At 28.3% G+C, this 15330-nt stretch overlaps 1 protein-coding gene across 8 annotated transcripts in view; it reads right to left on the bottom strand.

Annotated features, from left to right (window-relative positions):
• Window positions 1-15330, bottom strand: part of LOC111417432 (chromosome bows) — a 142738-nt gene that overhangs the window by 98649 nt on the left and 28759 nt on the right. For 6 of the 8 annotated variants that reach the window (XM_071197416.1, XM_071197417.1, XM_071197421.1 and 3 more), the window contains 6 exons: window positions 14541-14594; window positions 13375-14344; window positions 5226-5376; window positions 4991-5168; window positions 4731-4934; window positions 3335-4674 (listed from right to left, as the gene is read on the bottom strand). In XM_071197416.1, coding sequence (XP_071053517.1) covers window positions 4468-4674; window positions 4731-4934; window positions 4991-5168; window positions 5226-5376; window positions 13375-14344; window positions 14541-14594 — 1764 coding nt within the window. In that variant the 3' untranslated portion in view covers window positions 3335-4467. Of the gene's footprint in view, window positions 1-3334; window positions 4675-4730; window positions 4935-4990; window positions 5169-5225; window positions 5377-13374; window positions 14345-14540; window positions 14595-15330 lie in introns of those variants that run through there. The other 2 variants (XR_011640924.1, XM_071197419.1) reach the window with 2 other exon arrangements.

The raw sequence follows: 15330 nt of genomic DNA, 5'->3' as shown, positions 1-15330 counted from the left end.
TAAACCCGAATGATTCTAGTTCTAGGTATAGTGTTAGTTCTAGTAACAGTGCTAGTGTAAAACTAGAACTAACACTAGACCTAAAACTAGAAACATTCAGGTTTTGTCGTACGTTTGCAGATGCACGGCTAAACCCGAAACTTTCTAGTTCTAGGTCTAGTGTTAGTTCTAGTTTTATTTCATTGAAAATATGCAGCAACCTGGCGCTGGGTAAGTTGCTGGGCAGAAACCTGCATTTATAGTATTAGTTCTAGTAACAATGTTAGTCTAAAAGTAGAACTAACACTATATCTAGAACTAGAAACATTCGGGTTTAGCCGCACGTCTCTCAAGACGGCTAAACCCGAATGATTCTAGTTCTAGGTATAGTGTTAGTTCTAGTAACAATGTTAGTCTAAAAGTAGAACTAACACTAGACCTAAAACTAGAAACATTCAGGTTTTGTCGTGCGTTTGCAGATGCACGGCTAAACCCGAAACTTTCTAGTTCTAGGTCTAGTGTTAGTTCTAGTTTTATTTCATTGAAAATATGCAGCAACCTGGCACTGGGTAAGTTGCTGGGCAGAAACCTGCAGGTATAGTATTAGTTCTAGTAACAATGTTAGTCTAAAAGAAGAACTAACACTATATCTAGAACTAGAAACATTCGGGTTTAGCCGCACGTCTGTCAAGACGGCTAAACCCGAATGATTCTAGTTCTAGGTTAGTGTTAGTTCTAGTAACAGTGCTAGTGTAAAACTAGAACTAACACTTCTCTCAACGGTCTCAAGACGGCTAAACCTGTATTTAATGACGGCTAAACCTGATTTTGACAATTCGGCTGAGGATGAGCTTAATGGCTCGAAACTAGTACCGTATAAATTAAAATTCTAGCAAGTAAGAAGTTTTTTATTTTTCTTTCTTATAATGTTTATTATTTGTTTAAACATTCCGGTTTAGCCTTGCGTCTGAAGAACTAAAACTAGAACTAAGATTAGAACTAGAAACATTCGGGTTTAGCCGCACGTCTCTCAAGACGGCTAAACCTGAATGATTCTAGTTCTAGGTATAGTGTTAGTTCTAGTAACAATGTTAGTCTAAAAGTAGAACTAACACTATATGACTAGAATCATTCGGGTTTAGCCGTCTTGACAGACGTGCGGCTAAACCCGAATGTTTTTAGTTCTAGATATAGTGTTAGTTCTAGTAACAGTGCTAGTGTGGAACTAAAACTAACACTACACCTACAACTAGAAACATTCAGGTTTTATCGTACGTCTGCAGATGCACGGCTAAACCCGAAACTTTCTAGTTCTAGTCTTAGTTCTAGTTTTAGTTCTTCAGACGCAAGGCTAAACCGGAATGTTTAAACAAATAATAAACATTATAAGAAAGAAAAATAAAAAACTTCTTACTTGCTAGAATTTTAATTTATACGGTACTAGTTTCGAGCCATTAAGCTCATCCTCAGCCGAATTGTCAAAATCACTATTAAAACAGGAACATTGATTTTTGAAACATTTTCAAAATCCTTAAAATACATGAATAAAATGTTTATTATTTATAATTAAAAATAAATGACACATCAAACGTACGAACAACAAGAGTTAAAATCTTTATAAAGTGACAAGTTAAAAGAGAAGGGATTTGGGCTCCTTCTCTTTTAATTTGTCACTTTAAAACATTTTATTCATGTATTTTAAGGATTTTGCAAATGTTTCAAAAATCAATGTTCCTGTTTTAATAGTGATTTTGACAATTCGGCTGAGGATGAGCTTAATGGCTCGAAACTAGTACCATATAAATTAAAATTCTAGCAAGTAAGAAGTTTTTTATTTTTGTTTCTTATATAATTTCCGAACTTGCAACATGGATCTATTTAATTCAAATAATAAACAGGTAAACTACCTCATCCCAGAAAGTGTAAGCTCTATTAAAGGTTCAAACGTTATTACAAGCCTATTTCACCATTACTTGGAGCAAAATAGTAAAGGAGTACATTCATGCTGACAATTGTGACAATTTTCTTGTGACTGGCCATTCTCTTTAAAAAGAAGTTCAGAACAATGTACATTTCTTCTATCCAAGAACTGATTGATTGCGCATTTCAGTTTATGCCAACTTCTGAAGTAAACTCTGCTGTGTCCGTTGGAAATGAAAAGGACGATGTTAAGATCCAGGCTTAACTTTTTTAAGGATTTTAAATCCAAAAAAATACTTACCTCTCATCACTCAGTACAACCATTTTCAGTTCAATGAAGTACAAAGGAAAAGTACTATGCATACTTTGTTTTTACAATTTTCTCATCTGAATTTCCAAAAGAAATAACACCACCAGGTAAGTTAAATTGATTAATATTCAAAAACTAATTTTCTCCTCATAACCATTTTAATTAAATTTTTTTAAGAATAACTAAATAAAGAAAACAAAAATATAAAGAAATACTGTAAAGAAGAATCAAAAGACATTCTATGCCCACCTGTTGTCATTCCTGAAGTAGTTGCAGATCCTGATGAACCTCAACAAATGATCCATTTAATATAGACAGATTTAATGTTATAAATCATAAAGTGACTTTTAGCTTAAAACACCCTTTTCTTTGTCCTTCTTCTAAGATCTTGCTTAAACATCTTTAATCGAATTTTATATACTGAATATCAAAAAAATAAATGGTTGTGTTTATATTAAAGAGTTAATAAAAATGCATGCTATTAATGAAAATCAAAAAGTTTAGTTGTTTTTGTAACAAAGTTTACAAGGCCCATATTTATATTGAACTAGAACTAACACTAGCACTACAACTAAGAATAACCGTGCGTCTTTCAAGTTCTAGGACTAATATTCTAATAACAGTATTAGTTCTAGTTTTTCTTGTTATTCAATTTCAACTTCAATGTAGATATGATAGGTGCATCGTCTTTTCTGTCCGAATCTATAATAATTCATTAAATACGAGTTAAAGTTAAAATGCACTTTTATTAAAGAGTATCTGAATAAGAAAAAATAAGAATTATATCATTTCTTCCAATTTTTAAGTCCTCTAGGTACTTGAAATGGTCCGACTGTTCTGTCAAGACTTACATCCATTTTACAATGAATTAATAATACATTTCAATTACAATATCTACAAGTATCATAATTGTTATCACCATTACTTAAGTATTAACATAATGATCTGAAGGACTATTATAACCAACAGCTAAGTGTTGAGTAGAATAGAGAGTAAGTAAAAAAAGAAAAACAATTTTAAACACGAGTATTAACTGACAGCGGAAACTTATTATTACTTAGTGAATTCAAGAATTCTTTACAATAGGATTTTGGAGAAGTTTGGGAAATAAAAATATTAAAAAAATATTTATAAACTTCTTTATTACAATATCTATAATTACACAAAGAGTAATAATGATAGTTTTAGCACGCTCTCTTTTCATTTGTAACGTTAAACATTTAATAATAAGCAAAAGTTTCTGACAAAAAAATGCATTTATTCTCATTAACAAACCTATGATGATTTTGTATAGTTAAGTAAACTACATTATATACAGCTTTAATATTTGATAATAATAATAATAATAAAAACATATAGCACAGTTTAAGTGTACGTAGTAAATATAACATTTTTTGTTTAAATATTTATTCTTTTTGTTTTGGCATACAAAATATTTCGAAAAGCTATTTTACTCTCAAAAAATTTCTATCTACCTCTTTTATACAGATTTCTTCTGTCTTTTCAAAGCTGTATTTCATCGTACAGACTAGATTTATTAGTGAATCAGTAATTTTTTTTCTGTTAGAAATGATGTGATCCATAAAATTAGTTATAAAAGAAATGTTTTTTTATAAGCGAACGTTATTTATTGGTAATTTAAAAATTAACATTGAAAAGAGTTAAATGTAAAATTGAACACTGCGAATATTATTCTTTTTTTTTTGTAGCATTTTCTTTTTTCAATATGCATAAATAACAAATAATAATATATACAGTTAAAAATAATATTCAACAAAATTCACTGTTACTTTCCGTTTTTAATTTGCATTATTATTTATTTTCAATTCATTCAACCGATCGTATTTTATCTCTGATATACAATATCACAATTAATATTGAAGTATTACATGTAGAAAAAAACTTGAAACACGCGTAAGTATCAATACTAATAATTTTGGGACAAAACTCTCACTTAACATTAAAATTTGTAAAGATAAGGAATAAATAACAATGAGTAGTTTCATTTTTAGACTTAAGTTAATATATCAAAAAAACAGAAAAAATACAAAAAAAAATCAAATAGTTAACAAAATGGAAAGGTTAATTATAAAAAAGAAAATAGGCACTTATATATATGTAGAACGATAGCAGTAGAGAGAAATAAAAACACGCGTTGTTTCCTATTCCTTCCGTTTTCTTTCGTCCAACAATACGTCTAGGTCACTGGAGGTTATGATGGTGTTCACTCGTTTATTTCGTACAGTTTTCACCTTCGACTAGCTGGTTGTTGCGGAATTCTTCGGACTGGTAGGCACACTAGACGATGGCTGCGTTCTACCAATATACAACCTTAATAGTTTTAATTTACTTCCAGGCAATTTTGCGATATGGGGCGCCAATCTTTCTTCGCCTACAGCTTTATGCAGTGCTACCATACAAAATACAGCGCTTTTACGAACTGTACTTTCTTCATGATCATTTGTCTAAAAAATAATAAAGCTATAAAGTTAATAAAGCGCTATAAAAATTATTATTTTACCTTAACTAATCCTGGCATTATTTGAAGTAAGTGTTCGTCGGTAATTTCATTTCCATGCGTCTCAATTAGTTTAATTAACATTTTGATGGCTCCTTGAAGCTTGGGGTAAGTGGAAGTTTGGATTAATGGCGTTAGTACACCTACGACTAGATTAAATGGAAAAACACTCATCGCAGCGGCTGTTACTTCAGCTTCTTTTGATACCTAATGTAATAAAATTGCTCAAGAAACATAATTAATCTAATGAGTAATTAAAATACCTCTCGTCGGTCATCACAGTGCGCCGTAAGAACGCGCAACGTTAATAATTCAACGAAATTTGACCAACAAGGTTTCATAGAGGGGTTATTAAAGATTTCCGTCATAGTTCGAAGTACAATAACTTGCGTTTGGGGATCTTTCCTTTCTAAATTATCAATCAACAGCCTTAAAAGTTTCCTTAAAAATAAATTTAAAAAAATTAAATTGCGTTAAAAAGTTGCAATAAAAACATACTTAAAGTTTAATATAACATGTTCCGTTTCTCCATTTTTAATCAGTTCTGCTAGTTTGCTTAAATACACCCGTTTATCAGCTATAGGAGTTGGTTTGTCAACTACACAATGTTCCAATACTCTTTGAACAAGAACTTCTCCATTTGATTCATCTAAAAAAATAAAGAAAATGTATTAAGAAAATATGCTTTTTTAAGTATAAAAAAATTTTGTGTTTATATAAAGATGTTTGATAAGAGAGCTAACACATAAAAATGGTTTAGATATAAACGATTAAAATTTATTGTTAAAATTGTGGATTAAAACCCCGCCAAATATTTTTGTTATTGTTAGCTTGTTTCCCATGTAAATTAAACGAATTACCTTGTATGATTACAGAGTACCAACAATTACTGCAATAATATAATACATAATTTTAATGATAAATAGATTTTAATGAGGATATCATAATCTTTATTAGATTCGCTTTATTAAATACAAGCCAATAAGTGCTTCCATGGGCTTAAAGGGGGAAAATACATTTAGAGCTTTAAAATTTTTTTTTTCATAAAAAGGTTCTTAAACATCTTAAGAATGTGTTTCTCTCAAAATATTCCTAGAATTCCTACAAGTAACCAAAAATGAATGTATTGGACATGTTGAAAAGAGAATGGACTCTCGACTCTGAAACATAAGGAAAACAACACACAAGATTGGAAGGAAAGGAAAATTGACAGATGCTCTAATAAAAAAACTGACTACATATTATGGCCTTGTTTTTTTTGGCGCTAAACCCGAATGTTTCTAGTTCTAGGTATGTATAGTGATAGTTCTAGTAACAGATCTAATGTTAGTTCTAGTTCTTCAGAAGCAAGGATAAACCGGAATATTTTTAGTTCTTAGGTATACTGTTAGTTCTAGTTTTACACTAACACTATCACTAAAACTAACACAAGACCTAGAACTAGAAAGTTTCGGGTTTAGCAACACGTCTCTCAAGACGACAAAATGATTCTAGGTCTAGGTATAGTCAAAAATCAAAAAGTAAACAAGATGCGACGCTTTGTGTCGGCACCTTTGATGTAGGGATGCGATTTTTTATGACCTTGCACGCTAAATAAATTTAATTTGTGATGTCTTCTATCTCTTATCACAACTACAGTTTCCCACTCTAGCGTCGCTTCTTGTTTATTCTTTAATCTTTGATATTAATGAAGTTATGATCAACCGGCTGGAAATGTCAACCTCAATTTTGACATATTTGTAATCGTTATCAAAAATCCTTTAAAATGAGCCCAAACATGACACGTTTAATTTCAATATTACTCTAGATATAAGCAACTTCCGGTTTGAAATGTCAATGTCATTTTGATATATTTTTAATGTTTATAAAATGTCTTAAAATTTGTCACAAAAGCAAAAACACAATCAAAAAAAAAAAAGAAAAATTAAGGTTGGTATTAATATTTAAAAATTATGTTGTCAACTTTAATATTTTTTATTACAACTGTTATTTTTCGAGATAAATGCATCATGTTTAGACTCATTTTAAAATTTCTTTTTTAATAAAGAATACATCATGAAAGAACACCATGAAGTTGTCCATTTATTTATTATATGATAACTAACTTCAGGTTTAAAATGTCAACCTCAATTTTGACATGTTTGTAATCTTCATTAAAAATCCTTTAAAATGAGTACAAACACGACATATTTATCTTCAATATTAATGAAGTTATGGTCAACTTTCGGTTAAAAATGTCAACCTCAATTTTGACATATTTATAATCGTCATGAAATATCCTTTAAAATGAGCCCAAACATGATACGTTCAATTGCAATATAAGCAACTTCCGGTTTGAAATGTCAATGTCATTTTGATATATTTTTAATGTTTATAAAATGTCTTAAAATTTGTCACAAAAGCAAAAACACAATCAAAAAAAAAAAAGAAAAATTAAGGTTGGTATTAATATTTAAAAATTATGTTGTCAACTTTAATATTTTTTATTACAACTGTTATTTTTCGAGATAAATGCATCATGTTTAGACTCATTTTAAAATTTCTTTTTTAATAAAGAATACATCATGAAAGAACACCATGAAGTTGTCCATTTATTTATTATATGATAACTAACTTCAGGTTTAAAATGTCAACCTCAATTTTGACATGTTTGTAATCTTCATTAAAAATCCTTTAAAATGAGTACAAACACGACATATTTATCTTCAATATTAATGAAGTTATGGTCAACTTTCGGTTAAAAATGTCAACCTCAATTTTGACATATTTATAATCGTCATGAAATATCCTTTAAAATGAGCCCAAACATGATACGTTCAATTGCAATATAAGCAACTTCCGGTTTGAAATGTCAATCTCATTTTGATATATTCTTAATGTTTATAAAATGTTTTAAAATTTGTCACAAAAGCAAAAATACAATCAAAAAAAAAAATGAATAATTAGAGTTGGTATTAATATTTAAAAATTATGTTGCCAACTTTAATATTTTTTATTACAACTGTTATTTTTCGAGATAAATGCATCATGTTTAGACTCATTTTAAAAGTTCTTTTTTAATAAAGAATACATCATGAAAGAACACCATGAAGTTGTCCATTTGTTTATTATATGATAAATAACTTCAGATTTAAAATGTCAACCTCAATTTTGACATGTTTGTAATCTTCATTAAAAATCCTTTAAAATGAGTACAAACACGACATATTTATCTTAAATATTAATGAAGTTATGGTCAACTTTCGGTTAAAAATGTCAACCTCAATTTTGACATATTTGTAATCGTCATGAAATATCCTTTAAAATGAGCCCAAACATGATACGTTTAATTTCAATATAAGCAACTTCCGGTTTGAAATGTCAATGTCATTTTGATATATTCTTAATTTTTATAAAATGTCTTAAAATTTGTCACAAAAGCAAAAATACAATCAAAAAAAATGAAAAATTAAGGTTGGTATTAATATTTAAAAATTATGTTGTCAACTTTAATATTTTTTATTACAACTGTTATTTTTCGAGATAAATGCATCATGTTTAGACTCATTTTAAAAGTTCTTTTTTAATAAAGAATACATTATGAAACAACACCATGAAGTTATCCATTTTGTTTATTATATGATAACTAACTTCAGGTTTAAAATGTCAACCTCAATTTTGACATATTTGTAATCTTCATTAAAAATCCTTTAAAATGAGTACAAACACGACATATTTATCTTAAATATTAATGAAGTTATGGTTAACTTTCGGTTAAAAATGTCAACCTCAATTTTGACATATTTGTAATCGTCATGAAATATCCTTTAAAATGAGCCCAAACATGATACGTTTAATTTCAATATAAGCAACTTCCGGTTTGAAATGTCAATGTCATTTTGATATATTCTTAATTTTTATAAAATGTCTTAAAATTTGTCACAAAAGCAAAAATACAATCAAAAAAAATGAAAAATTAAGGTTGGCATTAATATTTAAAAATTATGTTGCCAACTTTAATATTTTTTATTACAACTGTTATTTTTCGAGATAAATGCATCATGTGTAGACTCATTTTAAAAGTTCTTTTTTAATAAAGAATACATCATGAAAGAACACCATGAAGTTGTCCATTTGTTTATTATATGATAACTAACTTCAGGTTTAAAATGTCAACCTCAATTTTGACATGTTTGTAATCTTCATTAAAAATCCTTTAAAATGAGTACAAACACGACATATTTATCTTCAATATTAATGAAGTTATGGTCAACTTCCGGTTGAGAATGTCAACGTCAATTTTGACATATTTGTAATCATCATGAAATATCCTTTAAAATGAGCCCAAACATGATACGTTTAATTGCAATATAAGCAACTTCCGGTTTGAAATGTCAATGTCATTTTGATATATTCTTAATGTTTATAAAATGTTTTAAAATTTGTCACAAAAGCAAAAATACAATAAAAAAATGAAAAATTAAGGTTGGTATTAATATTTAAAAATTATGTTACCAACTTTAATATTTTGTATTACAACTGTTATTTTTCGAGATAAATGCATCATGTTTAAACTCATTTTAAAAGTTCTTTTTTAATAAAGAATACATCATGAAAGAACACCATGAAGTTGTCCATTTGTTTATTATATGATAACTAACTTCAGATTTAAAATGTCAACCTCAATTTTGACATGTTTGTAATCTTCATTAAAAATCCTTTAAAATGAGTACAAACACGACATATTTATCTTAAATATTAATGAAGTTATGGTCAACTTTCGGTTAAAAATGTCAACCTCAATTTTGACATATTTGTAATCGTCATGAAATATCCTTTAAAATGAGCCCAAACATGATACGTTTAATTTCAATATAAGCAACTTCCGGTTTGAAATGTCAATGTCATTTTGATATATTCTTAATGTTTATAAAATGTCTTAAAATTTGTCACAAAAGCAAAAATACAATAAAAAAAAAAAATGAAAAATTAAGGTTGGTATTAATATTTAAAAATTATGTTGCCAACTTTAATATTTTTTTATTACAACTGTTATTTTTCGAGATAAATGCATCATGTTTAGACTCATTTTAAAAGTTCTTTTTTAATAAAGAATACATCATGAAAGAACACCATGAAGTTGTCCATTTGTTTATTATATGATAACTAACTTCAGGTTTAAAATGTCAACCTCAATTTTGACATGTTTGTAATCTTCATTAAAAATCCTTTAAAATGAGTACAAACACGACATATTTATCTTAAATATTAATGAAGTTATGGTCAACTTTCGGTTAAAAATGTCAACCTCAATTTTGACATATTTGTAATCGTCATGAAATATCCTTTAAAATGAGCCCAAACATGATACGTTTAATTTCAATATAAGCAACTTCCGGTTTGAAATGTCAATGTCATTTTGATATATTCTTAATGTTTATAAAATGTTTTAAAATTTGTCACAAAAGCAAAAATACAATAAAAAAATGAAAAATTAAGGTTGGAATTAATATTTAAAAATTATGTTACCAACTTTAATATTTTGTATTACAACTGTTATTTTTCGAGATAAATGTATCATGTTTAGACTCATATTAAAAGTTCTTTTTTAATAAAGAATACATTATGAAACAACACCATGAAGTTGTCCATTTTGTTTATTATATGATAACTAACTTCAGGTTTAAAATGTCAACCTCAATTTTGACATATTTGTAATCTTCATTAAAAATCCTTTAAAATGAGTACAAACACGACATATTTATTTTCAATATTAATGAAGTTATGGTTAACTTTCGGTTAAAAATGTCAACCTCAATTTTGACATATTTGTAATCGTCATGAAATATCCTTTAAAATAAGCCCAAACATGATACGTTTAATTTCAATATAAGCAACTTCCGGTTTGAAATGTCAATGTCATTTTGATATATTCTTAATGTTTATAAAATGTCTTAAAATTTGTCACAAAAGCAAAAATACAATAAAAAAAAAAATGAAAAATTAAGGTTGGTATTAATATTTAAAAATTATGTTGCCAACTTTAATATTTTTTATTACAACTGTTATTTTTCGAGATAAATGCATCATGTTTAGACTCATTTTAAAAGTTCTTTTTTAATAAAGAATACATCATGAAAGAACACCATGAAGTTGTCCATTTGTTTATTATATGATAACTAACTTCAGGTTTAAAATGTCAACCTCAATTTTGACATGTTTGTAATCTTCATTAAAAATCCTTTAAAATGAGTACAAACACGACATATTTATCTTCAATATTAAAGAAGTTATGGTCAACTTCCGGTTAAGAACGTCAACGTCAATTTTTACATATTTGTAATCGCCGTGAAAAATCCTTTAAAATGAGTCTAAACATGATACATTTAATTCCAATATTACTTGAGATATAAACAACTTCCGGCTTGAAATGTCAATGTCATTTTGACATATTCTTAATTTTTGTAAAATGTCTTAATATTTATCACTAAAACAAAAATATAATAAAAAAAAATAAAAAATTAAGGTTGGTATTAACATTTAAAAATTAAATTGCTATCTTCATTGTTGCTAACTTCGGGTTTAATGTTTTTTATTCTATCTTTTTTGTTTTTTGAGATAAGTGCGTCATCTTTGGGCTCATTTTAAAGGTTTTTTAATGAAGATGATAAATATGTCAAAATTGACGTTGACGTTTCAAACCGGAAGTGATTGTATTTCCATTAACATTAAAGTTAAATATGTCGAGTTTGGATTCATTTTAAAGAATTTTTTATGAAGTTGACAAATATATTAAAATTAAAAGTTCAAACTTTTAGGTTTTTTGAGATAAATGCAACATGTTTGGACACATTTTAAAGATATTTTAATAGAAAATACATCATGAAAGAACATATTTGTAATCTTCATTAAAAATCCTTTAAAATGAGTACAAACACGACATATTTATCTCCAATGTTAATAAAGTTATGGTCAACTTCCGGTTAAGAACGTCAACGTCAATTTTGACATATTTGTAATCGTCATAACAAATCCTTTAAAATGAGCTTAAACATGATACGTTTAATTTTAATATTACTTGAGATATAAGCAACTCCCGGCGTGAAATGTCAATGTCATTTTGACATATTCTTAATTTTTCTAAAATGTCTCAATATTTGTCACTAAAACAAAAATATAATAAAAAAAAAATTGAGGTTGGTATTAATATTTAAAAATTAAATTGCTATCTTCATTTGTGCTAACTTCAGGTTTAATGGTTTTTATTCTATCTTTTTGTTTTTTGAGATAACTGCGTCATCTTTGGGCTCATTTTAAAGGTTTTTTAATGAAGATGATAAATATGTCAAAATTGACGTTGACGTTTCAAACCGGAAGTGATTGTATTTCCATTAATATTAAAGTTAAATATGTCGAGTTTGGACTCATTTTAAAGGATTTTTTATGAAGTTAACAAATATGTCAAAATTAAAAGTTCAAACTTTTAGGTTTTTTGAGATAAATGCATCATGTTTAGACACATTTTAAATTTTTTTTAATAAAAAATACATCATGAAAGAACACCGTGAAGTTGTCCATCTGTCTATTATATAATAGTAGTAATAATTTGTAATCTTCATTAAAAATCCTTTGAAGTGGATACAAACACGACATATTTATCTTCTCTCTTTTCAAAACTACAGTTTCTCGAACTAGAAACATTCGGATTTAGCCACGCGTCTTTCAAGACGGCTAAACCCCAATGATTCTAGTTCTAGGTCTTGTGTTAATAACAGTGCTAGTGTAAAACTAGAACTAACACTAGACCTAGAACTAGAAACATTCGGGTTTAGCCGTGCGTCTTCAGACTATAATACTATATTTTCTAGTTCTAGTGTTAGTTCTAGTTTTATTTCATTAAAAATATGTCAATTTTTTGACATTTAAAGCTGTCAACGGCGTTATTTCGGCGCCTACTTTGATTGTAATTTGCTGATTTCATATTTTCAAACAACGCATTTTTCCTCGATTTTTTTCTTATACAATCATATGATTTGATATGTTCATCGCGTAGAGGGATTTATCCTGTATCAAAATATGTAAAATAAACATATGCATCCCATTTAAAATAACAATTTTGGTTGCCATAGCAACGAAACAGAAAACAATGTAAACAAGCAAATATTTCCAAAACATGCACCACAATTAACAAAGAATGTTTTATTTGCAACATTTTTCTTTAAAACCACAAATGACGAAGTTATTGGCTATACATAATTCCACCCATTTGACTCACCCTGTATAAGATCTTTTATTGTTATTGAAATCTGCAAATTTATTGAGAATGTGTTCAGGCTTATTAGCGTGGTGTGATTTTCAATGGGTAACAGATCAGTTAAAAAAGATTTGTGATCGATATGGATTTGTGGACTCAAAAATGGGGATGTTTGGAATTGTAGGCAATCAATCATATAATTGAGAGAAGTTTTGTAAATAAAATCCTTTGGAAGCAGAGCCTACAACAAGGATAAACAAATTTAATTCCAAAATTAATAGAAAATTTGTTTCAGGGATTCAACTTCAACTAATACAAGATATGTAATTAAATCAAAAAAAAATTGATCAAAATGTTTAAGTTAAATATCTTAATACCTAATAAATTATTAAGAGTTAAAAAAAATAAACAAACCTATGTTGTTGTAACCATTAACAATAGTTGAATTGCTAGATGAAAGACTAGCTTGTTCTTCCAATGTCACATCAGCTTTCACATCATTTCCAATACTCATTTGTGAAATTCCCGAATCTTGAGACGTTGTATCTTTTTCCCTATCCAATTGCGAACCTGACGTTTCATAAGTATAATTTTGTATTTCGGCGGTGGTTTTTCTTAAACTCCTATAAATTTCTTCCTGATTAAATTCGTCATTTCTCGGCGGTGTAACCAAAGGACTTCCCGGTTCGCTTTTTATCGTGCTTCTCGTCATGTGATTATGAACAATATTCGAAGCAATTTCTTGCAACTCTTTCGGTAATTCCGTCAGTAACATTGTAACTTGCGACGTGTTACAATTCCACATGGCTATTATACACATCGTCGCGGCGTTTCTAATGGGAACCGATTTACTATCTTGACTATAAATCAAGATTTTTTGTAACGCAGCGTTCGCCGGCGGTTTCGTTACAAATTGACTCGTTTCCATTACCCGACACAACGACGACAAATAATTTAAAACAGCCACTTTGGTTTTAGCATTCGGTGTTTGAGTTGCGTCTACTAAAAAACGATATACGCTGGTTAATTGTAACGGGATCGGAAAATGACTTCGGATCTCGTCGAGAGTATTCAAAAGCTTTGTGTGCGCGGATGTGAGTAAATCGCTACCAAGTTTGTTAAAAATGCGATGTAATAAAACGTACAGCCAGTCGTGTAAATCCGTGTTGTGTCTTCGAATGATTTCATTGAGAGTATCAAGAAATACACTTATTCCTTTCGTATGAGAATCCATAAACATACGTGTAAAAATTTCCGTTATGTGTAGTAATTCGCCGTGAGATAGCAATGTTCCTGATGTTAAATAATAACGGAGTGAAACTAATCCTTCTTTGCGTTCTTGCCATGTTGTACTAGCACAACAGCTTATTATTTCATTTATGTCCTATAAGATCAAAAGAAAAACACTTAATTATAATAATCGATCATTATTATATTTTAAATTACTTATTTATAACAAAAATTAAAATAAATACATCGACTTATATTAGTAGCAAATGAATAATTCTTTTTTTAATTATGATAATGTAAATTAAGATAAAGACGGCGTGTAAGCCCCTGTTACCAATAAAAATACTTACGCGGCAAGGTTCTCTACTGGCCAAACGCTGCTGCGAACCACTCCACGAGTACGACTGACACAAAACAACAAACAAGTGAACATTAAACACAGAGCAAGCGCAAGAAAATAAAAAAAATAAATAAATAAGAAAACCCATTAATGATGAAAAAATAAAATGGCAAAGTATTAGTATATAATGAAACAAAAAGGCAACATATGAACAAAATATTAGGTGGTTTAATTTGATCACGTCGATATATCAAATTATACAGGTTCATTAGACGTTTCTGGGGTTCTGGCCAAAAGCGTTCTCTTCGACTAAAATATTTTCAGATTTCTAGCACTTCCAGTTATATCAGAAGTCGCCACCTACTTTATTTCTTAACACCCTATATATTTTCACATATGTAGATTTGTCTATTTTCAAGGATTAGAATAACTTCACTTTTTGCAATTTGATTTGGCCGTTCTCGACTTATTTGATTTTCTCTAAAAAAAATCTGCTCTAGCAGACATTTGTTCAAATAATCAGAAAACACTTATTTTTTGGGATATCAATTTAGAATTCAGAACATGATTAATCAACATGATGGAGTAAGTTTTGCGATTTTGTTTCTCCAAAAGTATTTGCTTTTTCTGAGTAAATTTACATATTATACATTTTTTTTTTATTTTTCTATTTATTTTTGGGTCTCGATCGAATTTAATAATTTAATAACTTATTTACCAATCTGATTTTTCATTTTGCTATCCTTTTATTTTTTTTTTTATTTTTATTTCTTAAATTTAGTCCCTTTTTGTATATATAT

The sequence above is a fragment of the Onthophagus taurus genome, chromosome 7 (assembly GCF_036711975.1).
Source record: "Onthophagus taurus isolate NC chromosome 7, IU_Otau_3.0, whole genome shotgun sequence".
NCBI lineage: Eukaryota > Metazoa > Arthropoda > Insecta > Coleoptera > Scarabaeidae > Onthophagus > Onthophagus taurus.
Note: the sequence above shows the minus strand (reverse complement) of the source record. Positions and strands in the feature narration are given on the sequence as shown.